Below are 26363 nucleotides of genomic sequence, written 5' to 3' on the forward strand. Positions count from 1 at the left end.
TTTGACAAGTAGATGCTTCAGTTGTGTGATAAAAAGACTGCTTACTTTCTTGAACATGGCGCACTTCTACCTTTATGAACTGACCAGGATGCATTTTTACTTAAATTTTTTGTTGGGTGGGGTTTGGTAGGAGGGATTACAGAATAAGATGCATTCATTTGTGAACTTATTTTATGAAAATTTTTTGTCAGCAATGCAATGGACTATTTTTATGACTAGTTCCAACCATGGGTCTTGTCAGAAGTGATAGAGCATTAACCTAAAATTGTTTTATGCTGAACTTTCTAATTAACTCTAATTTTGACTTTGTTACTGCTATTAACATAAGAAGCACAAATATGGACATAATGCAAAACCTACATGCTGACATGACATGACAACAAAAACAATAATCACAAGTCTTAATCCCACTAGGTAGGTGGGGTCGATTAGAAGAATTCTAGGGTCTTCAATCATCTCTATCCATGGTCCTACCCTCTATATGGTCGTCATATCCTATGTCATATTTAAGGCTTTTCCCCCAAGTTCTCTTTGGTCTTCCTCGTTCTCTTTTGCCACAAGTTATCCTCCATCTCATCCACTCACCTCGTGCGTGCTTCTATTAGTCTTTTTCTCACATGTTCGTGCCATCTCAATCGCGATTCTCTTCTCTTCAATAAGCGCCCATCCAACCTTATTATGTATTTTCTTGTTTCTTACTTTGCCTTTTATTGTATAGCCACATGTCCATTGTAAGACTCTCGTCTTATCTATACTAGTATTTTACACATGATACTTAATTGCCCAATATTTAAAGTCACACAACAAAGATGGTCTCTTAAGTATCCAATAAAACTTCCCTCCTAGCTTTGAAGGGATTTTATGATATTAGAAAATGTTGGACTCACTTCTCCCTTTAAACATCTCACTTTTCCCCCTTTTGGAACAATTGATCCAAGATATTAAAATTGAGCTTTCTTTTCTTTTGGAGTATCATGATCTCCAAGTTTCATAATAACAAAGAAAAAGATTTCCTTACAACTTCCATAAGACTCATTTTGGTTCCTTCACTTCTTATGTGATCCGCTTTATGTAACTTTAGTTTGGGCTTGAAATCTCTACAATCCTTTGATGACCCCACTTTTAAGTTCTTTTGCTGTTATAGTAGTATATGTCACGAGAGGGACCATAGATTATAGTATTTTTTAAATTTTTTACTACTGTAATTGTTGTTATAGTTAGTTACTAGCCATGGGCTTCCATGTGCAAGAGGTTAGGGGTAGAGGCAAGTTGTTACAACTGTGGAAGGATGTAGGTCCCACCTCAGCAGGGAAATCTACTCCTCCAGCGCCTTGTATAAACTCCCCAATTCTTTCTTGGAGGGGGTATGAGGATATTAAAGAGAAATTCTACTCTCTCTCCCTCTCATGTTCTCTCTTTCTCTTTTCTTCATTATCCTTTTTTGTTCTTTGTTCTTGCGAGAGACTTCCAAATCCAAATTGGATTAGGAAAGAGAACGTTGTCAGGCTTAAGCCGTGACAAATTTGGAATCAGAGCAACGATTCTCGGCTAGAGCTCTATTGGATTGGATAGATGGCGGAGGGAACATGCATAAAGAATCTCGAGTCGCAGCTGCAACAAGTCAGCTTGACTATGATGGAATTCCATAACAGAGCCGATCAACTAGAGATTGGAACCACCCGGAATCATGAATCGATCACGACGATGGATTGCAAGATGGAGAGCTCAATTAAGGGGTTGGAACGAAGGTTGGATGGATCACTTACACGGATGCGAGGAGAAATGGGGGCCCAAATACAACAATTCATAGTGATGTTCACTTGCCAAAATTCAGTAAGGGCCTCTCCTGATTTTCCCCCTAGAGAGAGGACTAAACCAATTTTACCAGGGAGTAGGATGAACAGGGTGAATGGAACCTCTGGAATTGAGGTAGATTCGAAGGAAGAATTAGAAGGAATGATGGACAGGGGAAGGAACGATCAAACCAACCTCTATCATCCAAGGTTTCCCATGCCCCGAATGGAGATTCCAGTGTTTGAGGGAACTAATCCCAGGTGGTGGTTAAGGAAGTGTGAGAGAATGTTCAACTGGTATAACATCCCGAGGGTGCAGAAAGTCTCCTTAGCCACTGCATGCTTCAATGATGTAGTGGATGCATGGTTTCAAGGGTGCCTTAGGGTGAGAAAAGACTATACTTGGGAGGAATTCTCGGAGAAACTGTGCGAGCGTTTTGGGGAAAGGAGTATGATGGACATTATAGAAGAATTCAACAAGTTTAAACAAACTGGGGATGTGGGAGCCTACCTATGAAGGTTTGAAGAGTTGAGATCACTTATGATGAGATCACTTATGATCAACCATAACCCTCACCTCTCGGAAGCCTATTTTGTGTCAAGTTTCATGAGTGATCTTAGTGAGGAGCTTAGACCAATGTAAAAATGATGAGGCCTCAAATAGTGGAGCTGGCATCTGAGAGTGGCCGGTTATAAGAAATGGTAGTGGAAGCTTTAATGAAGAAGCAAAGGCAGCAATAGAAGAGGGTGGTTCTGGGGACTTCCAATTTAGGAGGAATGAGCTATAACTAGGCTATGGTGAAGGGAAATAATGGGGTGAAAAATGTGGTTGGATCAAGCTTAGCGCCTTGTGGAGGGAAGTTAATTGAGCAAAGGAGACTTGTTGGCTTGCACTATCAATGTGGGGATAAATATCATCCTGGACATAAATGCAAAAGGAAAATTCTACTGTTAGAAGGAGAGGATGAGGAAGTACAGGGGGATGAAAATGAGAGAGATTGCGAAGAGATTAGGGAGGAGGTCGTTGGAGAGATCTCATTTCATGCCTTGAAGGGAGTAGCCAATAATAAGATCATCAAGGTAGAGGGTCAAGTTAAGGGCTACAACCTTATGATCTTAATTGATAGTGGGAGCACTCACAGCTTTCTTAATGAGAGCACTACCAAAAGTTTAAAGTGCCAACTCATGGGAACACCCCTCCTTGAGTGTGATAATGGCCAATGGAAACCAGGTGGTAAGTAATCAGCCTGCAATGGCTTCTGTTGGGAAATGTAGGGGGAGAGGTTTGAGGCCGATTTAAGACTATTACAACTGGGAGGTTGTGATGTAGTTCTTGGAGTAGATTGGATAAAGGGGGTAAGCTCCATTAGTTTTGATTTTAACCGGATGGAGGTCTCCTTGGAGAAAGAAAAAAGGAAGGAAAATGATGTTAACAGGGAGAAAAGAAGTTGGAAGATGCAAAATGATCGCTGGGAAAAGGTTGCAGAGGGTATTCAAGGGCAAATGGAATCAGCTAGCACATCTATTCTCTATTGTGGCTATAGAGGAGGGTCATGGCGACAAGGAAGTACAAGGAGAGTTCTACCTGACAGTTAGCATGCCCCAGGGAATGCCTGATCAGGTACACCATTTAGATTTTTTTAATAAATTACTGGTAGAGTATGAGGATCTTTTCATTGAATCCACAACCCTCTCTCCTACCAAAATGTTTGACCATGGCATTAACCTAAAACCTAATACTGAGCCTATCAACATTAGATCCAATCGTTATTCCCCAACCCAAAAGACTGAGATTGAGAAAATAGTTAGGGAAATGCTACAACAATCTCTCATTACACCTAACCAAATCCCTTTTGCTTCCCCAGTCCTATTAGTCAAGAAAAAATATGGATCATAATGGTTTTGTGTGGATTATCATCAACTTAATGCCATGACCATCAAGGATAAGTTCCCTATACCCCTTGTGGAAGACCTTTTGGACAAGCTACACCATGCCAAATTCTTTTCTAAGCTTGAACTACGCTCAGGCTACCACCAAATCAGAATGAAACTCAAGGATATACACAAGACAACCTTTAGAACACACCATAGGCATTTTGAATTTTTAGTGATGCCATTTGGGCTTACCAATGCCCTAGCCACTTTTCAATCCCTTATGAACATAATTTTTTAGCCTTATCTTTGAAAATTTATACTTGTGTTCTTTGATGATAAATGTTACATTTATATTTATGTCATGCTTATGTCATGGCTTACGTCATGCTAATGTCATGACTCACTTAGTATTAGTATAAATAGGTGTACAATCTATTGTTTGAGAGAGGAATTTATTTCCTTCAACTAGGATTTCTCTCTCTTAAGTTCTCTAATTTAACACGAACATGGTATTAGAGCCAAAATACAAACCTTAGTTGCCGCTAGCGTCGCCGTCATTGCCGTCTGTAGACGCCCTGCACCGCTACCATCAATCCCGTCGCCTTTGGATCTATAGCCCCCAATCGCCACCATCAATGCCATAGCTATCGACCACCATCCCGGCCTTTGTTTCGCTTTTTAGTCACCATCGGCCGCCTCTGGTTCTGCCATATCCACTTCCGCCATCGCCCAGCAACATCGCCACCCAGATCCGTCGTTTTCCCTTCCTCTGTCACCTACTGTCACTCATTAGACCCACATGTTCTGCAGTTGTCCATTGCCACTGCCTTTTCTAGATCTGCCACCACCTCCAGTAGCGGCCGCTACCATAGCAACCTTCAGCTTCTTGCTGCTCTCTGTCGCTACCAATCGTGTCTGTTCCTCAAATCTCGCCGTTTCAGATCTGGTCCATCGATCTACCATTTCAGATCTCACTAGATCTTCCCCTTCGGTCTCTCACTGGATCTCTCTCTCCGGTCTCTTGCCGGATCTGCCTCATTGGTTGTTGTCTCTCCAGCCATCATTTCTTAGATCTAGCTGCCAATCCTTCAGATCCGACTGCCACTGTTTAGATCTAGCCACCCTTCGCAACTGCTTATCAAATCTCGTGGCTAGTTTCTCAGATCTCCTTCCAGCGCAACTCTTAGATTAGCGTGCCTTCAGATCTCGCACATGTTTCTTCTTTTAGCACGTCTCTTAGATCTCACAGCCTTTTCTCCAGATCTTGTGCATCACACAGATCTTGCATTGCCGCTGCATTGCCAATCTGTCATCATTGTCGCCATCGCCAAGATTTGCCTCTAGTCATCGCCTCCACAGCCTCCAATTGTCGGCCGCCTCTGTAACCCAAAACAAACATCTTCTATAGAAACACCTCCACGCGCCCTCGAATAAATTACATTTGTAACAAGTTTGGAACATATATATTATATGTTTCTGTTTGAGGGAGAGTGTTAGATTTATATTTATATCATGCTTATGTCATGTCTCACTTAGTATTAGTATAAATAGGTGTATAATCTATTGTTTGAGGGAGGAATTTATTTCCTCCAACTAGGGTTTCTCTCTCTCAAGTTCTTTGATTCAATGCGAACAATATACTTATCTACTGCCCTACATTCGACCAACAACATTCGACCAACATTTGGCTCACCTAAGGACCACCTTTGAGATCCTCAGGTCTAACTAGCTTTTTATTAAGAAGTCTAAGTATGCTTTTGGTCAAGGGCAACTTGAAGTATTTGAGGCATATCATATCAAGGGATGGGGTTAGTACAAACCCAAGAAAAGTAGAGGCCATGGTGTCTTGGCTAAGACCTACCACGGTGAATGCTTTGATGGGATTTTTGGGGTTAACCAGGTACTATCGTCGGTTTGTGAAAGGCTATGGAGTCATCACCAAGCCCCTAACAAATCTTTTAAAGAAGGGGGGATTCAATTGGGGACCAGAAGCAGAGGAAGCTTTTGAGAAGTTAAAAAGGGGCTATGAGTAGGGTTCTTGTCCTACGGCTGCCTGATTTTAGCAAGCCCTTTGTTATTGAAACAGATGCAAGTGGGACAGGTATTGGGACAGTGTTGATGCAAGAAGGAAGGCCATTGGCATTCCTAAACCAAGTCTTGAGCCTTAAACACATGGGGCTCAACATATATGAGAAGGAATTTATAAATGTGTTGATGGACGTTGACAAGTGGAGGCATTATTTGGAAGGAAGTAGGTTTATAATTAAAACATATCACGAAAGTTTGAAGTTTTTGTTGCAACAGAAACTACAAACTCAATTACAAAAGAAAGGAATGGCCAAGTTGATGGGTTTGGATTATACCATATAATACAAAAAAGGCAAGGAGAATATAACAACTAATGCTTTTTCCAGGTGCCATGAAGAAGGCAGTTCAACAACTGTAACCATGGTGGTCCCTGAGTGGTACCAAGAGGTGGTAAACAGCTATGAAGGAGATGAGAAGGTAAAAGAGTTGTTGGAAAGATTGGTCATGGGGGCTAATGAGGTAGATGGATACACTTTGGTGAGAGGTATGTTGAGATATCAGGGCAAAATGGTGATTGGGAACAATGCAGGTCTCAAGAGAAAAATAATGCAAGCCCTACACGAGTCTCCTTTAGGGGGAGGGGACTCAGGAGTTCAAAGTACTTATTTGTGGGTTAGGCAATTATTTCATTAGCCTAGGATGAAGTCAAAAGTTAAGAGATTTGTGCTAGCTTGTGACACCTACAAGAGGTGTAAGTTTGAAACAGTGGCATATCCGGGGCTATTGCAACCCCTACCTATCCCCTACCAAACATGGACTAGTGTGTCCAAGGATTTCATAGAGGGGTTGCCAAAATAAGAGGGTAAGGATAGTATTTTGGTGGTAGTGGACCGGCTAACCAAGTTTGCCCACTTTATAGGATTGACTCATCCCTGTATAACTCAAGAGGTGGCTAGGGCCTTCTTGGATCAAGTGGTGAAACTACATGGTACTCCTTAGTCCATCATTTCAAGTCGTGATAAGATCTTCACTAGTTTGATGTGGCAAGAGCTTATGAAGGCTTTGGGGACCAAATTGAATATGTCCACAGCCTATCACCCCCAATCTGATGGGCAAACCAAAAGGGTGAACCAAAGCCTTGAGACCTACTTAAGGTGTATTTGTTGTCTTTGGCTTAATGGTGGTATAACACTAACCACTATACCTTACTCAAAATACTCCATTTGAGGCCCTATTTGGGTACAAACTGCCCGTTTTGCCTGTTGTGAGGGAAGGAACCAATGTGGCAATGGTTGAAGATTATCTACAACAAAAGAAAAAGGTGTTACAACAGCTGAAGTAGGAGTTGGCATCAACTTAAAACATAATGAAACAATTCGTTGACAGAAGAAGAAGTGAGAGGGAGTTTTCAGTAGGGGAAAAGGTGTATTTGAGACTTGAGGTATCCTCATCTAAGGTCCATTACTCAAGAGAAGGTGTCCAAACTTAGCCCCAACTATTATGGGTCATTTCCCATGGAGGCTAAGGTGGGAAAGGTAGCATATCGTTTACAGCTCCCAGAGGGATCGTAAATTCACCCAGTATTCCATGTTTCCTTCTTAAAGAGGTCAGTGGGCATGCAGTCGGTGAGTGCTGCACTGCCTATCCTTCCTAAAGAGGTCACCAAGACGGTGGAACCTGAGGCTATACTAGAAAGGAGGGTGGTATACAAGCAAGGGGCTCCTCTTATTTAGGTCTTGGTTAAATGGCAGAACAGCCTAACGAATAGTAATACTTAGGAGTACCTGTCTGACCTGCTCAAGCAATTTCCAAAGTCTGCTAGCCTCCTCAGCATTTCTTTAGGACAAGAAATTGGTAATGGAGGGGGAAATTATCACAAGAAGGACCATAGATTATAGTATTTTTTAATTTTTTTACTGCTGTAATTGCTATTATAGTTAGTTAATAGCCATGGGCTGCCATGTTCAAGAGATTAGGGGTAGAGGCAGGTTGTGACAACCGTGAAAGGATGTAGGTCCCACCTTAACAAGGGAATCTACTCCTCCAGCGCCTTGTATAAACTTCCCAATTCTTTCGTGGAAGGGGTATCGAGGATGTTGAAGAGAAATTCTACTCTCTCTCTCTCTCATCTTCTCTCTTTCGCTTTTCTTATTATCCTTTTTTATTCTCTATTCTTGTGAGAGACTTCCTAATTCAAACTGGATTAGGAAGAAGAACGTTGTCAAGCTTTGGCCGTGACAATTTGTGAAACACGGAAATAGCTCAGAGATGCCATTTCGGCGTTTCCGAACCGTTTCCCTTTTCGGAAATGTTGACGAAGTCCCGAAATGGTTTTTAGGCCGTTTTTTTAAATTGCAAAACATTTTGGGGCTGTTTCGCAATTTACAAAAAATTGTGGGAAACATGTTTCCTGCTGGAAATGCGTTTCCGGCAACCACAGTGAAGCAATCACCTGCAGTGAGGAAGATGAGGGTCGTCGCTCACCAGATCTGCAACTTGGGCCATCGAGAGGCTAGACAGCGACCAGATCGGAGGATGCAGTGGTGAGGTGAGGCGGCAGTCGGCATCGACAGCGAAAGCGAAAGGGGAGATGGGTCGGCGATGAGAGGTAAGGCGGCGACCAGAGTGACAAGTCGATCCGTCGACGGTTGGCAGCGAGCGGCGATATGGGTCGACATATGCAGCGGTGAGTGGCTAGGCGGTAGGATGGGTCGATGGCGAGAGCAGCGGACCTAGGTTGGCGACGACGACGACAATGCTGCTCCAAACCTTCAGCTTCAACAAACGGCTGCAAATTTGTAATAGGGTTTGCAACTTAAAATAATACTCATATCATATAAATTATACTAATTTCACGTACACCCCTATTTATTTTATTCTAACACTTATATTTTTAACAATTTTCGCATATACCCTTATATTTTTTAAATTTATAGTTTACCCCGCGATTTCGTTTCCTACCTTTTTGAAACAATGCCGTTTTCCCGTTTTCATTTCATATCGAAAACATTTTCCGTTTCCATTTCTGTGCAACCTCTAGATAACAGTATATTTTTCCCTTTTTTTGTTTTTGCCTCCATAAATCTTTTTCTCATACTATTATTTTTTTTTTTAATCTGGTCTTCTCAAATTCTCTATATCACACAAATTGCATATGTTCAAATAATAATTGGCACGTGGTATCAAATTTTCCAAATTTAGATTAGTTTAAAGATGTTAATTCAATCATAAAATACCCTCAATGAACTGAAAACAAGTATAACGTTAAACTGAAAAAAGGAAAATATATAAAATATAAATAGGAAAGAACAGAGTGAAAGTTTTTCCATATAAAAGAAGTTAGGATTACTAACATGATACACATATATATTAGACCTTTCATTGTTGGATATTTGAGGTGTAATACTGTAAGCAAAAGAAGATGAAGAAAAGGAAAACCAGTGAAATGAAAAAATTTAGAAATTTGTCTCTTTCAAATTGGACTTCCTTGGAATGAATTTGAGCCATGTATGAAAATGTTCGTATCCTTACATGAAATTTATATTATGATTTCTCTTTTGTAATGTTTATATCTTCTTTGTTTTCTCAAAGTTTTCTAATATTTTATAGGTTGAGCATACCTTGCAAATTTTAAAATTCTGGGTGTGGCTGTATATGCTGCTTAGCCAACCCCACATGCTTAATATGTTGTTGACATTGTTTGGCTGTATATATGCTACCTAAGGATCATAAAACATTTTAATTATGGTCTTCTTGGGTTCTGATAAGTTTTAGAGTTCTGAAGTGTAGTCTCCTATTTAGGAATTCAAGCACTGGTATGAAAGATCACTAAAGTCCATGAAGTTGTGATGTAGGACAAAATAGTAAATTTAGGAATTACTATTCTTTATTTGATTTATTTAGTTTATTTCTTATTTTTAATTTGTTTCATAGTTTCTCTCCATTTCTTGTATCATCCTTTTGTTTCCTTTAGTTAGTAGAATCCTAATCAGATTGGGATTATGGTTACAATCTTAATTAGATTGGATTAAGGAGTCCTAGTTGGAGTTGTTTTTTATCTATTGATTGTCTATAAGCAGTCTTTGAGATTGTAATTAAAGATAGACTTCGATTATTGAATTTGAATATTGAAAAATTGGTTTGGGTAATGGGTATTGCTCTTGTTCTTTTGTTTAGGGCTCTGTATCAAGTTGTCTATTGCTTTTAATTCATTTTAGATAAAAGAATTTAGTCAATAGTCATCCAAGTCCAACACTTATCATTCAATGGAGAGAAAAATGTTCAGATTTGAAGCTTTCAGATCTCTCTTGGCACACCATTATGTTATTTCTACCCACTTCTTATGTGTTCTTTAAAATTTCTGACAGTTTTAACCCTTAAAGACTCAACTAGCCAACTTATATAATCAATGTTTTATTTATCAACTGTTAAATGTCAATACCTTTGCCTCCACTTAAGCATTCAAACCAAATCATAATTTAACCTTTTTAACTGTTGTGTACTGTTCACTGCTCCTGCACTACCACAACTTTATTGGAATCTGAAAATTCCAATTCTTATATTACTCCAAATAAGCCTCAAGAGGTGATATTAAAGCTTTTATAGACACAAATGGAACTTCAACAATTGGCTGGTTGCAGTTAAGGAACCAACAAAGAGTACTATTTTTCAAACATTTATTTTTATTTTTGAATTTCGAATATAGCTGTTAAAAGTACCTTAAATTTTGGATTTAAAGTTCAGGATCAAAATTTTCAGTAGATGTATGTCTCACAAATTGACACCACCAAGGTTTAGTTAAAATAGACCAAGTTTGAGAGAGAATTCTCTTCATTCATTCTCATTTACTGTACTGTGCATAATCCTCTTTTGCACTTGTGATTACTCATTTTTCTAAATTTTGTTTTAGGAAAAAAGGCAGTTAAACATTGGCCTTCATCTCACTCTGGAAGCAATCCCTGTAACGCCATTGTTGGAAACCAGTTGAAAGGAAGCTGCATGCAGCATGCCTTGAATTGTTTCCTCAATTTCAAATTTTTGTATTTCTTTTTGAACACTTGGAAGTAGTTGATTGATTTACATAATGAGGTTAATGCCAGACTTGAGGATAGTATTTTGTTGGTTTGGGCATTGCATATATTTACAGGGAATTAATTTCTCATCAAACTGTTTGACACAAACTTGACTCATGACTGTGTTGACAAAAGAGTTATGACTTAAAGAGTCTTGTCAATAATCTGTCTCTTACCAAATTCTTCTCTGAACTAGAAAATAACTTTCTCTCTTATGGATCTCTTCATTCTGTAGGCTAATAGATATGTCATTGTTTGAAAACTGAGTTTGGTGATATTATTGATTCAGACATTCAAGGAATCACTAACTGCAGCTGGAGCTGGAATTTCCTTGGTTGATTCAGTGGTGAAGTCTCAATCTATGATAATTGGTGACTTACATTCTGAATTCTTTGTGATGATAAGCAAGGAAAGTTTGTTCAGAATAGCTCCTAAATTCTTGTGTATGCCATTTAGGTAGCAGCATCAAAAATAAGACGGGAACCTCCCTCAGCTTTTGCCTTGATTAGACCTCCAGGTCATCATGCTGTTCCAAAGGGGCCCATGGGGTTCTGTGTTTTTGGAAACGTGGCAATTGCAGCTCGCTATGCTCAGCGTGTACATGGATTGAAGCGTGTCTTTATCATTGATTTTGATGTTCACCATGGAAATGGAACTAATGATGCATTCTATGATGACCCAGATATATTCTTTCTTTCTACACACCAAGTAAGCAAACCATGTTTTCCACAACCTAATATGGTATATTTCATTTTGCTTTTTTTTTTCCCAGTAATTTCAATGGTGTGGAAAGGCCTTTTCCATCTTTTTCATGCTGAACTTCCATTTATTAACAAGTTAGCATCTGTTCAATTTGTATTAGAATGGGCAAGCAAGATTTAATGTGGAGCTATAACTTAATGCATCTTAGAGTAGGCATGGCAGCTAGGAGGTTAAGAGCAAGCCAAGTTGAATATGTTCATGTCAAATTATAGGAAAAAATAATGCAACCTTAAAAGTTACTTATAAGTTCTACTTGGCAAAAGTTGTGCAAACATTTTTGTGTTACCACACAAGTACCAGGGACCATACCATCTGTCAAGGCATGCTAATCAGTCCTTCGTTCTTTGCCTAATCTAGTTCCCATCTTACCTTAACTGGTCATAGCATTTTCAACAGGTTGATGTTCCTGGTTTACTCCGGATTTAGATTGAAAATGTCATAGATGGTGTTGTTAAGACTTTGACAAAGAGTTTAATTCTAGTCCTCAGCCCAAATGATCCTCCTTTCTGCAAGATTGGGGCCCATGTCTAAAAAGATGAGTCTCGAGTATGAGATGAATAAATTTGCAAGAAAGGGCATATACATTGATCCCATGAATGGAGTTATTATGTTGTAAAACTTGTCTGTATCAATCATACTCGAGAAAATGACAGGATAGCTTGCACCATAAAAAAGAGCTGGAATCTTGTAACTGCAAATATGTTTAACTGCATAATGATCTCTGTTCAAATAGCATAGGTACCGACTCACTTGGGTCCAAGATCCCTTGAGTTTGATCCATACCAGCTACAAGAAGGGGAAAGGATAAGCAAGTTCAAGGATGATCACGGGACTATACCTCTGGATTCCTAATATCACCTCAGCTCCTTAATAGGTAAAAAAAATGAGTCCAGTCTGAAGAAAGTATCCTGCAATTGCAAGCGCACTTACAAACATTTCTTATCAAAAGTCAAACGATCCCCATTGCCAACTAAGACCTTGAAGGATTTGCATTTTTCACCACCAGTACCAGTTTCTGTGCTGTTTTCAACTGGAGAAAATTATGCATACTGCCACTATCCACCAAAGATTGGACTTCATGATTTCTTGTTTTGCCTACCAACCAAATAGTTTTAGGATTTAGCTGTCCTTCAAGAATGATAGCTTATTTCAGGATTGGTTTTAACTGCAAATTCACCAATTGATACCTCAGCTGGATCACAGTCCATTTCTTCTTTTGGCTCACTTCCTTTTTCAGTCATTTGTAACAAAATTTGCTTCTACATCTGTGCCCCAGTACAAACTTCTCTTCACAGTTGTAACAAAGTCCTTTATCCCTTCTCTGTTTCAGTTCTGAAGGCGACAACCTCTTGATAGGAATTGTAGATTTTGACTGAAAATTCTGTATCATGAAACTGGGAGTTAGCTTAGCTTCAGGAGGAGATCCAAGAACAGAGAAGCTGGAAGGAGGCTTAGACAACCAATTCTTTGCAGCCTTATACTTGTCTTCATTCAATCAAGCTAGACCAATAGCTGGGCTATGATTGTAAGGCCTATTAGCTATTACCTCCCTCTGAATTTCAGGCTGTCCTGAAATGAAGCAGCTCTTCAGGAATGGTTTGGATAGTCCTGTGACTTTGGTTGACAAAGAAACAGAGCTTGATATTCCCTTATTGTAGTTTGTAGGAGTTTGGTGAGGCTCTTGACAGTCCTCATATCTTGAAGGTCCAAATCTGATCAATAAGGATGCTTCAAATTCATACCACAAACCTAACTAATTACTCGTTTTCAACCATTGGAGCCAACTTACAGCTGCTCGGTCCATGTGAAATTTGCAATGCTAATCCTTTGGCTTTGAAGAGCCATTCTGTTGGATCTTGTTCATTGAATCTTGGAAATTTAAGCCAAAAGGTTCTATTTCAGCCTTTTCATTTTAGACCAGTGTTTCAGGACTAGGAAGAGAGGGAATTAGTATTTGGAACTCTATTCCAAGCTATAAACTTATAAATATTTTCTGTTTGATTATCTTTAGTGGGTGGTTGGATTATCTTCAGAACTAGGAAAATTACTTCTTTCAGAAATCGAAGTGTTAATGCAACAGAGGAATATGGAAAAACTTTCTTGCATTTGGCTTTGGATCTGATTACGTTGAGCTTCAGATGTCTCCTGACAAACTTCAACAGCATCTTGCGTCTGCCACTGCAAGTGCATTTCTGCCAAAACACCATCCTTGAGACTCCAAGTATCAAGTATTCATCTTCTCTACCAGTGCTTCCATCTGTTTTGCCGTATCAGCAGTCTTCAATCAAGTACCTTCTGCCATTCCTTAATATTTTGAAATTCTGACTGGGGAAAATCTGTAGAACCCTGTGGCTACACTACAGATCTGATGCAGTAATGGAGTTTTCTTTTAAAAAAAGCACCTTTGATAGATGTGATCTCACTTTTACAGAGCAAGTGATCAGCTCTTTCACAGAGAGAAAAGAGAGAGAGAAATTTAGAGAGCAGGAGGGAGAAGAAGAAACAAGTATTTCCTATATTCCAAAAATGACAACAGTATATTCTTTATACACTTCTCACACTAAGTCAAGATCAGGCGGTTACTAATCAAGCTCAAGTTATGGTAGTTGTGAGAAAATAATTATGAGAGAAAAACCTAAGAGATTAGTCTCTCTTAGCTTGTTATTTATATTAGGCATAACGGACCTTAAACACCTATGGACTTAACCTAATTACAAATAAAACACGCACATATAATAATTACAATTATACTAATAATTCTAACACTCCCCCCTCAAGCTGGAGCATAGATATCATATGCACCAAGCTTGTTACAAATATATTCCACTCGAGGACCCTTTAAAGACTTGGTGAAGACATCTGCAAATTGATCATTGGAGTTAACAAACTCTGTAACAATATGTTAGAGCCTCTAATTCGTGAGTTTTACCAAAGGCAGGGGTAGCCAAGGAATAGGACACGAAGGCAGAAGGGTCAAATTCGGTTAGGGAAGAATAACAACCCACATGGTTGCAACGGACTGAGGAGCCAAGGAGGTATAAAAACAAGTGAAAAGGGAGAGAGAAGGGGGGGAGAGAATTCTAAAGAAGTTTTGGGGAGAGAAGGCCCTCTCGAATAGGCCTATATTGTTTTCTTTTCTATTCTTAGCTTGTAATCAGAGATTCTTAACATTGATTGTGAGATTTTATCAATTACATGTGGGGATCCCATCAATTTGGTATCAGAGCCTCATCGATCCTAATGGTGACCCTGACAAACCGAGTAGGTGAATTGGAAAGGAGGATGGAAGGCATGCAACGAGGAGTTAATGCCTTGAGGGGTGAGGTTCAATCGGTGGAGAAGAATGTAGCGAGCTTGCTGGAATAGTTTGCTTGGATGAGAACGAGGTGGGAAGAGCAGGAATTGGAGAGGAAGAAGAAAGAGGAGTTGGGAGACCAACCTCTGGAATTCATTCAGGATTCCAAGGCGACATTGGAAATAGGAGTGCGGTGAGCTGAAGCAGGGGGTTCTGAGGGGGGTTGGCGGTCGGAGATCCAAGGGCGACATTTGGAAATGCCCCTCTTTGAAGGCGAAGAACTTGACGACTGGATATTCCAAACCGATAAGTACTTTGCAGTGAATGGGCTAACTAACAAGGAGAAAATGGACACAGCAGCACTGTGTTTGGAAGGTGCTACACTTTCATGGTTCCAGTAGGAGCAACGGAGACAAAGAGTGAGAAGTTGGGAAGAGCTAAAGGGGCTGTTGAGGAATCGCTTAGGATCCACGTAGGAAGTCACGATGGAGAAGTCAGATGAGCTGGAGGACACGATGGAGTGTGAGATGGTGGAATTGTCGTTGAATTCCGTGGTAGGCCTAACTCCACCACAAACGATGAAGGTAAAATTCTGTGGTGTTGGGGAATTCACTGGTGAGGCAGAAGGGCAACCGATGATCAATCCGTTTAAAATGCCAAGGATTGCCGATTCGGAGACATCCAAGGAGAGCATCTTACCGATGATTGGGGCACCATCAACGGTCCATGTTGTCTGGGAAGCTAGTTTGATTCTTAGCCCAATTTATCAGAGATTTCACATGGGGTTGGTTGATAATAGAGGGCCCCCCATGTATTCTCACCATCATAAGGGGGTGGGTGCCTCATCCAAGCAGGTCATGATGGTGGTAGGGCAGCATGTTTCTAGAAGTCAAGGGCTCAATTTGCATTCTGTTGTGGAGCCCAATGGTATAGACCCAAAGACCTTAAATAATGATGGGAATTTGGGCGAACTTCATAATGAGGTTGAGAATTGGCAAGCCATGAAACAGCTAACAAAGTCAAGGTGCTGGGAAGTTGTATCAATAACCAGGGATGCAGTTATTGGAATGGGAATTGTTGTAAATGAAAAACCTACTACGAATGAGTGCTATGAAGAAAGAGCACAAAATGAGCCTCATGTCTATCAAGAATCTAATGACCCTAAAGCAGCCTAGAATGTGCCACTGCAAGCATGCATGCACAGAATTCCAGTTGCTGAAACAGAATGAGGATCTAAATGGCCAGAACATTGGCCAGCACGGGTGGGACAACCACCGTACTGGTTGTTGAGTTCCCAGTTTGGAGTCTATGGCGAAGTAGCCCCTAAAGATTTCACTACAGACTATCAGCCCTGGAAACGAGTGGTGATTAAATCATATCTGACCGGAATGGGGAGAAACGGGTCATCTGTCAGGAATGTTATGGACATGAAAGTTATCTATGGAGGATTGGCTGCTACTCTAAGAAACTTGAAGGTGTGGATCATGATTATGGTGCCTATAGACTCTCCAGATACACTACCTATAGTTTATGAATGAGGCCATCTCTTCTCCAAAGTTAAAAAGAGATGCCATTTGATGGTCGTGGTTGCTAAGGTTGACCAAATTCTCAACCTAGAGGGGAAACTTATTGTTCACGACAAGGTGGAGATCATCAACGAAGTGGAGGAAAGGATTCGAAGGCTAGCGTACAAGCAGTCTCTACCACCCTCTAGTGCAATTCACATCGTAATTCGCATCTTCCAGCTCCGAAAGGCTGAAGGAGTAGTACAGAAGGCCACCATTATCCCTGACCAACTGCCACTTGGGAACCGTACAATCCGTTACTACATCAATTTCCTGAGTTTCACCTTGAGGACAAGGTGAATCTCATGGGCAGGAGTAATGTTAGAGCCTCTGATTCGTAAATTTTACCAGAGGCAAGGGTAGCCAAGGAATAGGACATGAGGGCAGAAGGGTCAAATTCAGTTGGGGAAGAATAACAACCCACATGGTTGCAACGGACTGAGGAGCCGAGGAGGTATAAAAACACGTGAAAAAGGAGAGAGAAGGGGTAAGAGAATTCTGAAGAAGTGTTGGGGAGAGAAGGCCCTCTTAAATAGGCCTATATTGTTTTCCTTTCTGTTCTTAGCATGTAATCGGAGATTCTTAACGTTGATTGTGAGATTTTATCAATTACTTGTGAGGATCTCATCACAATAACACCTTCAACTAGCTTTTCTCTAATAAAATGACAGTCGATTTTAATATGCTTAGTCCGCTCATGGAACACTAGATTGGAAGCAATGTGTAAGGCAGCCTAATTATCACGAACAAGCTTCATAGGGGACACTTCACAAAACTTGAGTTCCTGCAGAAGTTGTTTAAGCTAGATGAGCTCACAAGTTGCATTAACCATAGCCTGATACTCTGTCTCTGCACTAGATCTAGCCACTACATTTTGTTTTTTTACTTTTCCAAGAAACCAGATTTTCTCTCACAAGAACACAATACTCAGAGGTTGACCGACGATCAGAAGGAGATCCTACCCAATCTGCATCTACATAACAACAAATATCTATGTGTCCCTTATCCTCATAGAGTAGCCCTTTACCTGGCGCTCTTTTGATATATCTCAGAATCCAGATAACAGCATCCCAATGAGAATCACATGGAGAACTGAGGAACTGACTAACTACACTCAAAACAAAAGTAATGTCGGGACAAGTGACTGTGAGATAGTTCAACTTGCCTACCAATCTCCTATACCTTCCAGGATCTGAATAAAGCTCCCCATGTCCCGGCAAAAGTCGAACATTCGAATCCATTAGGGTGTCAACTGGTTTGCAATTCACCATACTAGTTTCTTTTAAGATGTCAAGGGCATACTTCCTTTGAGAAATTGAGATACCATATCCTGACTAAGCAACTTCAATACCCAAGAAATACCGAAGTTGGCCTAGGTCTTTGGTCTGAAAGTGTCGATGTAGATGTTCCTTCAGCTTCTATATTCCAACCTGATCACTCCCTGTGCTAACAATGTCATCTACATAAACAACAAGGTAGATACATAAGAATGGCGATAGAAAATCGAATAATCAGCTTCACTTCGAATGAGACCAAAGGCTTGAACCACAGTGCTGGAACTGCTAAACCACGCTCGTGGAAATTGTTTCAGACCATAGAGGGACGAAGAGAATGTATCACTGTAATTTAACCAATAGATTTGTGTAAAGCCTTTGGCAACCAAGCGGGCCTTAAGACATTCCACCTGGCCATTAGGGCCCACTTTGGGAGTGAATACCCACCGACAACCAACGGGAGTCTTTCTTGGTGGTAATGGCACCAAATCCCAAGTACTATCTGAATGTAAGGCGTCAATCTCATCTAACATAGCTTGGCGCTAACCATGATGGGACAAATTTTCACCTATGGTTTTAGGAATAGAAACAAAGGAAAGACTCAAAACAAATTCACTATAAGAACTCATAGCATAAAAAGTTATAAATAGGATGGAGATTACGAGTAGATCATGTACCTTTGCGAAGAGCAACAGGGAGATTGTCAAGCTCAGGATCCGAAGTAGGAGGAACCACAGACGGAGAGAGCGAGTCAGGAGAGTCCTGAGCTGGAGGAATGCTAGCGCCAGTAGCAGGATGAGGACGACGGTGATATGTAAGAAGTGGAGGAGCCGTGGAAGGTGGACCGAAAAATGATAGGGTTAGCGCCACGGTGGGTGCCATAGAGGAGACATATACGGACCTGATGAGGACAATGGAAGAAAAGAAAAATGAACAAGCAAAACTGGTGAAGACACTATGAATCAGGCTAAGCAACCGAAAAGAAACACTGTTGTTCAAAGAATGTGACATCAATAGACAAAAAATAGCGGTTTAGTTCAAGAGAGTAACACTTAAAGCCTTTCTGCAACCAGGAATAGCCGAAGAAGATACACTTGAGAGATTTTGCAGCAAGATTATCTTGTCTAGGTGAAAAAGAATGCACAAAACAAATATAGCCAAAAACACGAAGAGGAACAGAATAAAGCGGCTGTGTAAGGAACAAAAGAGAATGAGGAATTTGGTCATGTAATGCTGAAGATAGCATGCGATTGATTAGATAACATGCAGTTAGAACAGCATCGCTTCAAAATTTGGTGGGAAGATTGATATGTAAAAGGAGCATCCGTGCATTCTCAATAAGATGGTGATTCTTATGCTAAGTAACACAATTTTGTTGAGGTGTGTAAGGACAAGAGAATTGATGCAAGATGCCATTAGCAGTCATAAAGGTAGTAAATTGAGAAGAAAAATACTTAGGGGCATTATTACTACGTAAGGCATGTATAGAAACTCCAAACTATGTTTTTATTTCAATAGTAAATGCTTGATAGATAGAAAACAACTCAGACCGACTCTTCATAAGAAACAACCAAGTGCAACAAGAAAAATCATCAATGAAAGTAACGAAATATGAAAAACCAAGAGTAGAATGAACGTGACTGGCCCCTACACATCAGAGTGCACAAGGGAAAAGGGAGCCTCAGCCCTATTATAGACTCAACGAGAAAAAGAATTACGAGCATGTTTACCACGCTGACATGACTCACAATTAAACATGGACAATGACGACAAATTAGGAACTAATTTCTTCAGTTTGGAAAGAGTGGGATGACCGAGACGATAGTGGAGAAGATCTGGAGAAGCGGCACTAGTGCAAGCTACCGGCGAACTAGGCACAACAAGATGATAGTGATCTTGTGACTCACGTTCGACACCAATTCTCTGCCCTGTACCCTGGTTCTGAACGCAAACAGAGGTAGGAGTAAAGATAACAAAACAATTAAGGGCTTTGATGAGTTGGCTAACTAAAATTAAATTAAAAGAACTATTAGGAACATATAAAACAGAATTTAATGAAAAAGACGAGGTGGGTGTGATTTGGCCGATCCCTTTAACTGTAGTTTTGGTACCATCAGCCATGGTAACAATAGGCAAGGTATCAGAATAAGTGAGGAGAAAAGAAGTTCATTACCACACATATGGTCAGTGGCGCCAGAATCTATAATCCAAGGACTAATAGATGAGCCTTGAGCAACACAAGCAACGGGATTATCAGGATGAGATTGCTAGGTGGCCTGGAACTTCAGGAAAGCATCATACTCAACTGCAAACATAAGTACCAATTACGAACCTGGTGGAGATTGAGCAGGACTAGAATCGCTCTGAAATACATGAGTTGCACTGGTAGATGATGTAGGTGGAGCAGCTGGCCAACCATGTTTCTTCCAGCATTTGTCCTTAAGATGACCCATTTTCTTACAAAAGGTACACTGTGGACGTGGGCGACCATTATTGCTTCCTCTAGTTCCTCCTACGGTGGAAGCTTGAGACACAAGAGCTAAAATTCGGTTGAAAGAACAACATGAAAAGAAGAGGGCACACCATGAGCACATGTCATGTTCAACAACCATTTAAAAGAGTCCTTCATGGTAGGACTAGCAGAGCTAGTCAAGATTTGATGCCTGATAGCATTAAACTCTGGTTTCAGGTCAGAGAGAGCAATAACCATAAAAAACTTCTCTCGTTGATCAATCTGTTCGATGCGGGTTGTAGTAAGAGGAAGAAGAGCATCAAATTCTTGCATGAGAGCCCGAACATGCCCCAGATAAGATTTCATGGATGACTCCTACTTAAGATTCTTGATGTTAGAGACCACAGTGTACAAACGTTGGATATCGTTTGTATGTCACTCTTCAGCTTCCTTCCATACATCAACACAAGTTTCAAAGGGGCAAAAGAGTTGTATGATGGACGGATCAATAGACTGCTATAGGAGGCTACATAACTGGGCATCAACTTGTTCCCATCTAGCCTGATTAGCTTCTGACACACTTTCAGCCTTTGTGGTAAGATGATCTGCTTGGCCTTGGCCTTTGAACCACATTCTAACAGAGGTTACCTATGAGAGATAATTGGCAGATCTTATTAACTTTACAGCGGTAATATTGGTCGTCCCAAGATTGAAGACAGTAAAAGATTGAGAGGCAACAGAGGCAATAATAGAAGCCGAAGCAGGAGTAGCACCGGCAGAAATCGTGTCACTAAGATCAGACATGGCGAGGACTTTGACGCCGAAAGTAGCTTTAGGGGTTGTCGGAGGTCAGATCTAGAGAAGCTGGAGAAAAAAGGCTGGTAGACGCACTGTCACGCGTCGTGGATTTAGAGGCAGCGCGTAGCGGCGACGCATGGGGGCACGTGGGTGGTCCGACGGCAACGATTCTTCGGCGGTTGGCCGATCTGGTGGCGGCAAACCCTAGGGTGGTGGCAGTGTTATCGGGTGGTGGCCGGACAATGGGGTTCTAGAATGGGCAGTGACGGTGACAGCTAGGGTTTGACGGTTGCTAGAAAAAGATACACAGCGACGGCTAAAGTTTTTCTCACCAGTGGCTTTGATACCATGTGAGAAAATAATTATGAGAGAAAAACCTAAGAGATTATCCTCTCTTAGCTTGTTATTTATAATAGGTATAACGGGCCTTAAACACCTATGGGCTAAACCTAATTACAAATAAAACACACACATATAATAATTACAACTATACTAATAATTCTAACAATAGTTAACAACTGTCTTAGCTTCTTAACCAACCCTCACTCCTACAACTAAGAGAGCTTTCAGTACATGCACCATTGCAGTCTCTCTAATCCATGTACCTATGTGGCATTTTCCGCTCCCTTTACTCAGCGCCAGAGCATAAGCATTCCTCTTGATTGAAGGAGTCACTCACCCAGCCAAGTGAGTGAGTAATTCCAGTACTTAGAATTCCAAGGAGGGATTCCAAAGTGCTTCCTTCCCTCCGGGGCTACATGGGGTATTGTAGTTTGTTGGCAAAGATGACAAGAGGCTGGAGGCGGTATGATCTGTTCAAGAGAGTGACCAAGCATATCTAGCCTGGTTACTGGTTACTCATTTGGGAATCATTTTTGCCACATGGTATTGTAGAACCTTTATCTAATTGCGTTTCGGATTCCACAGGGTGTCATAAAAACCAAGGCCTGAATTTCTTGGGGAGGTTCAGGACCCCTCTTCTGTCACCTGTAAATAGGCAGGTTGATCAGTAGAGGGAGGATCATTCACCTTTCAACTGGAATCACTCTACTCAAATTTGCTCTCTGACCTCTGAACTACTTCACTATCTCTCCAGCCCTGTCACCTGCAGTGGCTCGTACAAGCGACCAGTGGTATCCCAACCTCTAAAAAGATAGTATATCTTCCCACACTTTATGCCATGTATTATATCGCTGCTTAGTATGAGCAAAGAAGGTTTTCTATTTCATGGAACTGAAATGGGTGAAGGAAAAAGCAGGTAAACATATTTTTTCTAATTTTTTGTGCCTAAGCTGTAGTTAGTCACATAGAGACGTAAACATCAACATTTGCAAACTTAAATGATCTGGCATCAGATACTTTTGTAGAGAATGCCAATTATTAACCAAAATGGACTTATTTCTATTCATGAAGGATGGAAGCTACCCTGGAACTGGAAAATTTGATGAGGTAGGTCATGGAAATGGTGAAGGAACAACACTAAATTTGCCCTTACCAGGAGGTTCAGGTGATATAGCCATGCGAACTGTGTTTGACGAAGTCATAGTACCATCTGCTCAGAGGTTCAAACCAGACGTAATTCTCGTCTCAGCAGGGTAGATTCTTGCCCTTAAAATTTGAATTTTCTGCATTTATCCAGTTCATCAAGTTTGAACTCTGTTTGTTTAATGTCACTATCACTTCAAATGGTCTATCTGTTTTTTCCTAGAGATTGATGCTAAACAAAGACCTCGCGTATTTGACATGCATTTTGATAAAATTGGTATTTCTGAAAAGTCATGACAGCGTATTTTTGTTTTCTTTTTCTTTTATTTAAGCATAATAAGTAGTTTATGAAACTTTTTTTTTTTTTCCTGTTCATGGGCTTCACTAAGTTACACTTACTGCAACTACACTTTTTTTTCAGTTATGATGGGCATGTATTGGATCCGTTAGCCAATCTGCAATTTACAACAGGAACATACTACATGCTTGCGTCTAACATCAAACAACTAGCCAGAGATCTATGCGGTGGTCGCTGCGTATTCTTTCTGGAAGGAGGATATAATCTCAGTTCTCTTTCATATTCAGTTGTTGACTCATTCCGAGCTTTTCTTGGGGAACCTAGTTTGGCCACAAAGTTTGATAACCCAGCCATCTTGTATGAAGAGCCACTTGCCAAGGTAAAGCAAGCAATTCAGAGAGTCAAGCACATACATTCTCTCTAAAGTGTCTACTTGAATTTTTTGTAATACATTAGTCATAAGCTAAATGATCTATTCTTAGGATGTTGTAAACTGTTCTGGTACTTCATCTGATATCTCATTACGAGTACATTTTTAGTTTACATGTAATGAAATGAAACTAGTATCAGTTAATGTGTGCGTAACTTTGTCTGGCACATTCATGCTAAGATTATCTCCTTATATGATTTTTTTTGGAATTAGTTCGTTAAGTTGTTGGTAGGTTTGGTCATCAATATTACTTCATATCAGACTCAAACTAACCAAACCAACTGAGAGGCAAGATCTGAAATACATAAACATTGACTATATATGACACTGGTGGAAAAACATGAAGTAGGATCGACTTACTCGTGAGAAAAAAGCAAATGATGCTTGTGATCTCAGCATTACATCAGATTTGAATAAAAGCGATTGTTTGTGATCTTATTTACTTTATTACCCTCACTATAAGATTGTCAAACTGCAGGGTTTTTTTTATTTTCTTGGTTTCAATAGTTTTGATTTTGTTGTCTTCTATAAAGTTCAAATAAATCCTTTTATTTATTTGTTTATGTTTTATTTATTTTGTGCATGACCTTCAATATTTATTAACATCACAAGGACATGATTGCTAATGCTAGTGGAATGGTTGGATTCCTGATCGTGACTCCTATCTTGGTGATATTCTTTCGGGCCGATTTTACCATGTCCCGTCTCAGTTCTTACTATTCCTTACGTGGAAGTGTTCAATCCAGTCAGAATCCAGTCAAATTAAGGGGCAAAGGAAAAGTTTCCTTTATTGAAAGTAGTTCAACTACCACCATTTCATGAGCAGAAAAGTTTTCACTTTTCTCATGGCCATGACTTTGCATGTCCTTTTGTGACATTTGGGAGGGTGGGTTCACTGATTGCGATTGAAACAACCCCGAGACTGACCATTTGACGTGGTCTTTTGTAGCTGAGAATGACAACTTAGATCTTTGCACAAGTATTTTGAAATAACCAATCACTTAATCCATGCTTTGTTCTGGGACTTCTTCTTCTACAGCCTGTGAGGCAATAATTTACTGAGCAACATTTGTCAATCCATCCATATGAATTGAATAGGTAATGCCATGCTGTTGTCACTATTTATTCTGCTCATATACCTGCGGATGGTGATGAGTGGAGAGGAGAGGTAAAATTCTAGCGGGTGGAATCCTCTTTTTTCCCCTCCCATGCTTTTTAAATGTTAAAAAGCGAGGGGCAAAAGTGGGAATTCACCCCATAGGACTGACTACCTAGGAGGACTAAAATTTATTAGTAAATTAATCCGTATAATCAGCTAGTGTAAGGAGATTTAGGCCTGTGATGGTGATATTGCTCTCCTCTTACTTTGTTTCTTATATTGATAGGAAATCCTTCAATTTAGGAATGGCATGTTCAAAACAAACACCTTGGATGTTGATTCATGATGAAGTTAGTGATTTGGGGGCTTCCTTGAACCATCTTTATCTTCTGCCATGAGTAGAATGGCATCAGATATTCGGAGCAAGACACCTGTGTATTTGGATAAAAAGGCAAGTCACTAGTTACTATTTTGGTTGGTAAAAGATGCACATCTGTGTAGTCTTTGTGCTGAAGAAAGGGGGTGCCAATGAAAGTGAGGCAAGAGAATGATTTCATTTGGGTAACTGTCCAATTAACCACCCCTCAGAATGCAACAAGTTGATGGGGATTCACCCACACACACGCGCACACTCACCAAAGAAACTTTCTTTTTTCACACCTTTGGCTGCTTCGAGATGGAACCAAGCAAACTCTTCATTTCATAAGTTTTTTTGCTCATAATCCTGTGTGTTATGTGTCAGGAATCCACTGTTAGAGAGTACAAACTCATGCCAATTAAGTAAAAGTGACTTACCAACTGCATGGAAGATCACAGTTCCCCTTTAGTCAAGCCAAATCATGTCTTTGTGGACAAACTGTAAACGTGTGAAGGGACTGCAATACTACCATCTGCCTAGAAAATGATCTTCTTACAGGTTTTCTTGCTAACATGGTCTAATTTTAGCAACCCTTGCATTTATGAGTTATAAACCTATAATTATGTTTTTTTGGATATAAAAGGTGAAATTCCTCATCTTAAGGGCTCCTACACACTGTTCCACGCACGTGAGAGAAGTTAATCACGGTACACGACAGTGCACCAGGTAGGAAATATAATGCATAGTGCCCACAAGGAGCCACCCCATAAGAGGGTGAAATTCCCACACTGCGGCTGCCATAACTCGAACCTACATCTTTGGGTGTAATCTACTACCTGAAAACTAATCGTGTTACACCTGTAAGAGCTATTTTTTTTAATTATAAAGAGTAATTTCACTTATTTCTATATTTTGTTTCATTAACATTATATTTAGATAAGATTATATCATTACTTTATTCTTCATTTAAAATTTACCGTTCAAACGTATCTTAACAAGAATTAATTAAATTAGAGGTCATATTGTTCAAGTTTTGAAAATAATTTTATATATTTATTAGTATCCCTTTTTTAACTTTTACAAAATGAAGAATTCCATCAACTAAAAAAATATTTTTTTTAGGAGGATTTGATGGAAGATTGATGTTAGTAAATAGAAGAAGAAACAATATTCAAAGGGGTCATTTGTTTATTTATTTATTTGTTTGATGTGAATTGACAAGAAAGAGTAGTTGCAATGTGAAAGAAACACAAGGCAACTATTAAGGCGGTGCTTGGCGGTGCTAACTAACTAATTGGAAAAACTTGAGGTAGGATGTGGCCAAGAGTTGGTTTGAAACTATGGGCAAACATTTTCCATATGAAATGACCACTTTGGACAAACAATTTATTTATATTTACAAGAGTGATTTTGATTGCATAAATCTCGTCCTTTTGTATCATCTTCAAACATCAAATTCTGTATTTAAATATGTCATTTTCATACTTTTTATAGTATGCATGCATATAATTTTTAAACCCACTCTTTGTGCGTCAATATGTTATATTTATAAATAGCATATATAATTTCTACAGGTATAGTGCAATAATAAAGTATTTAAAATTCTACGTGGAATATCGAAATTTGAATCAGTGCAATGATTTAAAAGACAGAATTATTATTGAAATGCAGCATTTAATTAGAAGACGACAACATTAAGATTGAAAAGCAAGTCAAATGACTAACTCTGAATGTATATAAACTATATTTGTATCCGAATTTACTTGACGGTACATCAGG

General features: G+C 39.8%; 1 protein-coding gene across 1 annotated transcript in view; it reads left to right on the top strand.

The window, feature by feature from the left end:
* Positions 1–23274, top strand: part of LOC127803766 (histone deacetylase 14, chloroplastic) — a 39466-nt gene extending 16192 nt beyond the window's left edge. Inside the window, exons 6-9 of the mRNA XM_052340238.1 lie at positions 11058–11114; positions 11225–11476; positions 22328–22509; positions 22821–23274. Of these exons, the coding sequence (XP_052196198.1) occupies positions 11058–11114; positions 11225–11476; positions 22328–22509; positions 22821–23121 (792 nt within the window). The 3' untranslated portion in view covers positions 23122–23274. The remainder of the gene's footprint in view (positions 1–11057; positions 11115–11224; positions 11477–22327; positions 22510–22820) is intronic.
* The last annotated feature ends 3089 nt before the right edge of the window (positions 23275–26363 follow it).

This window comes from Diospyros lotus, chromosome 6 (assembly GCF_014633365.1).
Source record: "Diospyros lotus cultivar Yz01 chromosome 6, ASM1463336v1, whole genome shotgun sequence".
Classification (NCBI taxonomy): domain Eukaryota; kingdom Viridiplantae; phylum Streptophyta; class Magnoliopsida; order Ericales; family Ebenaceae; genus Diospyros; species Diospyros lotus.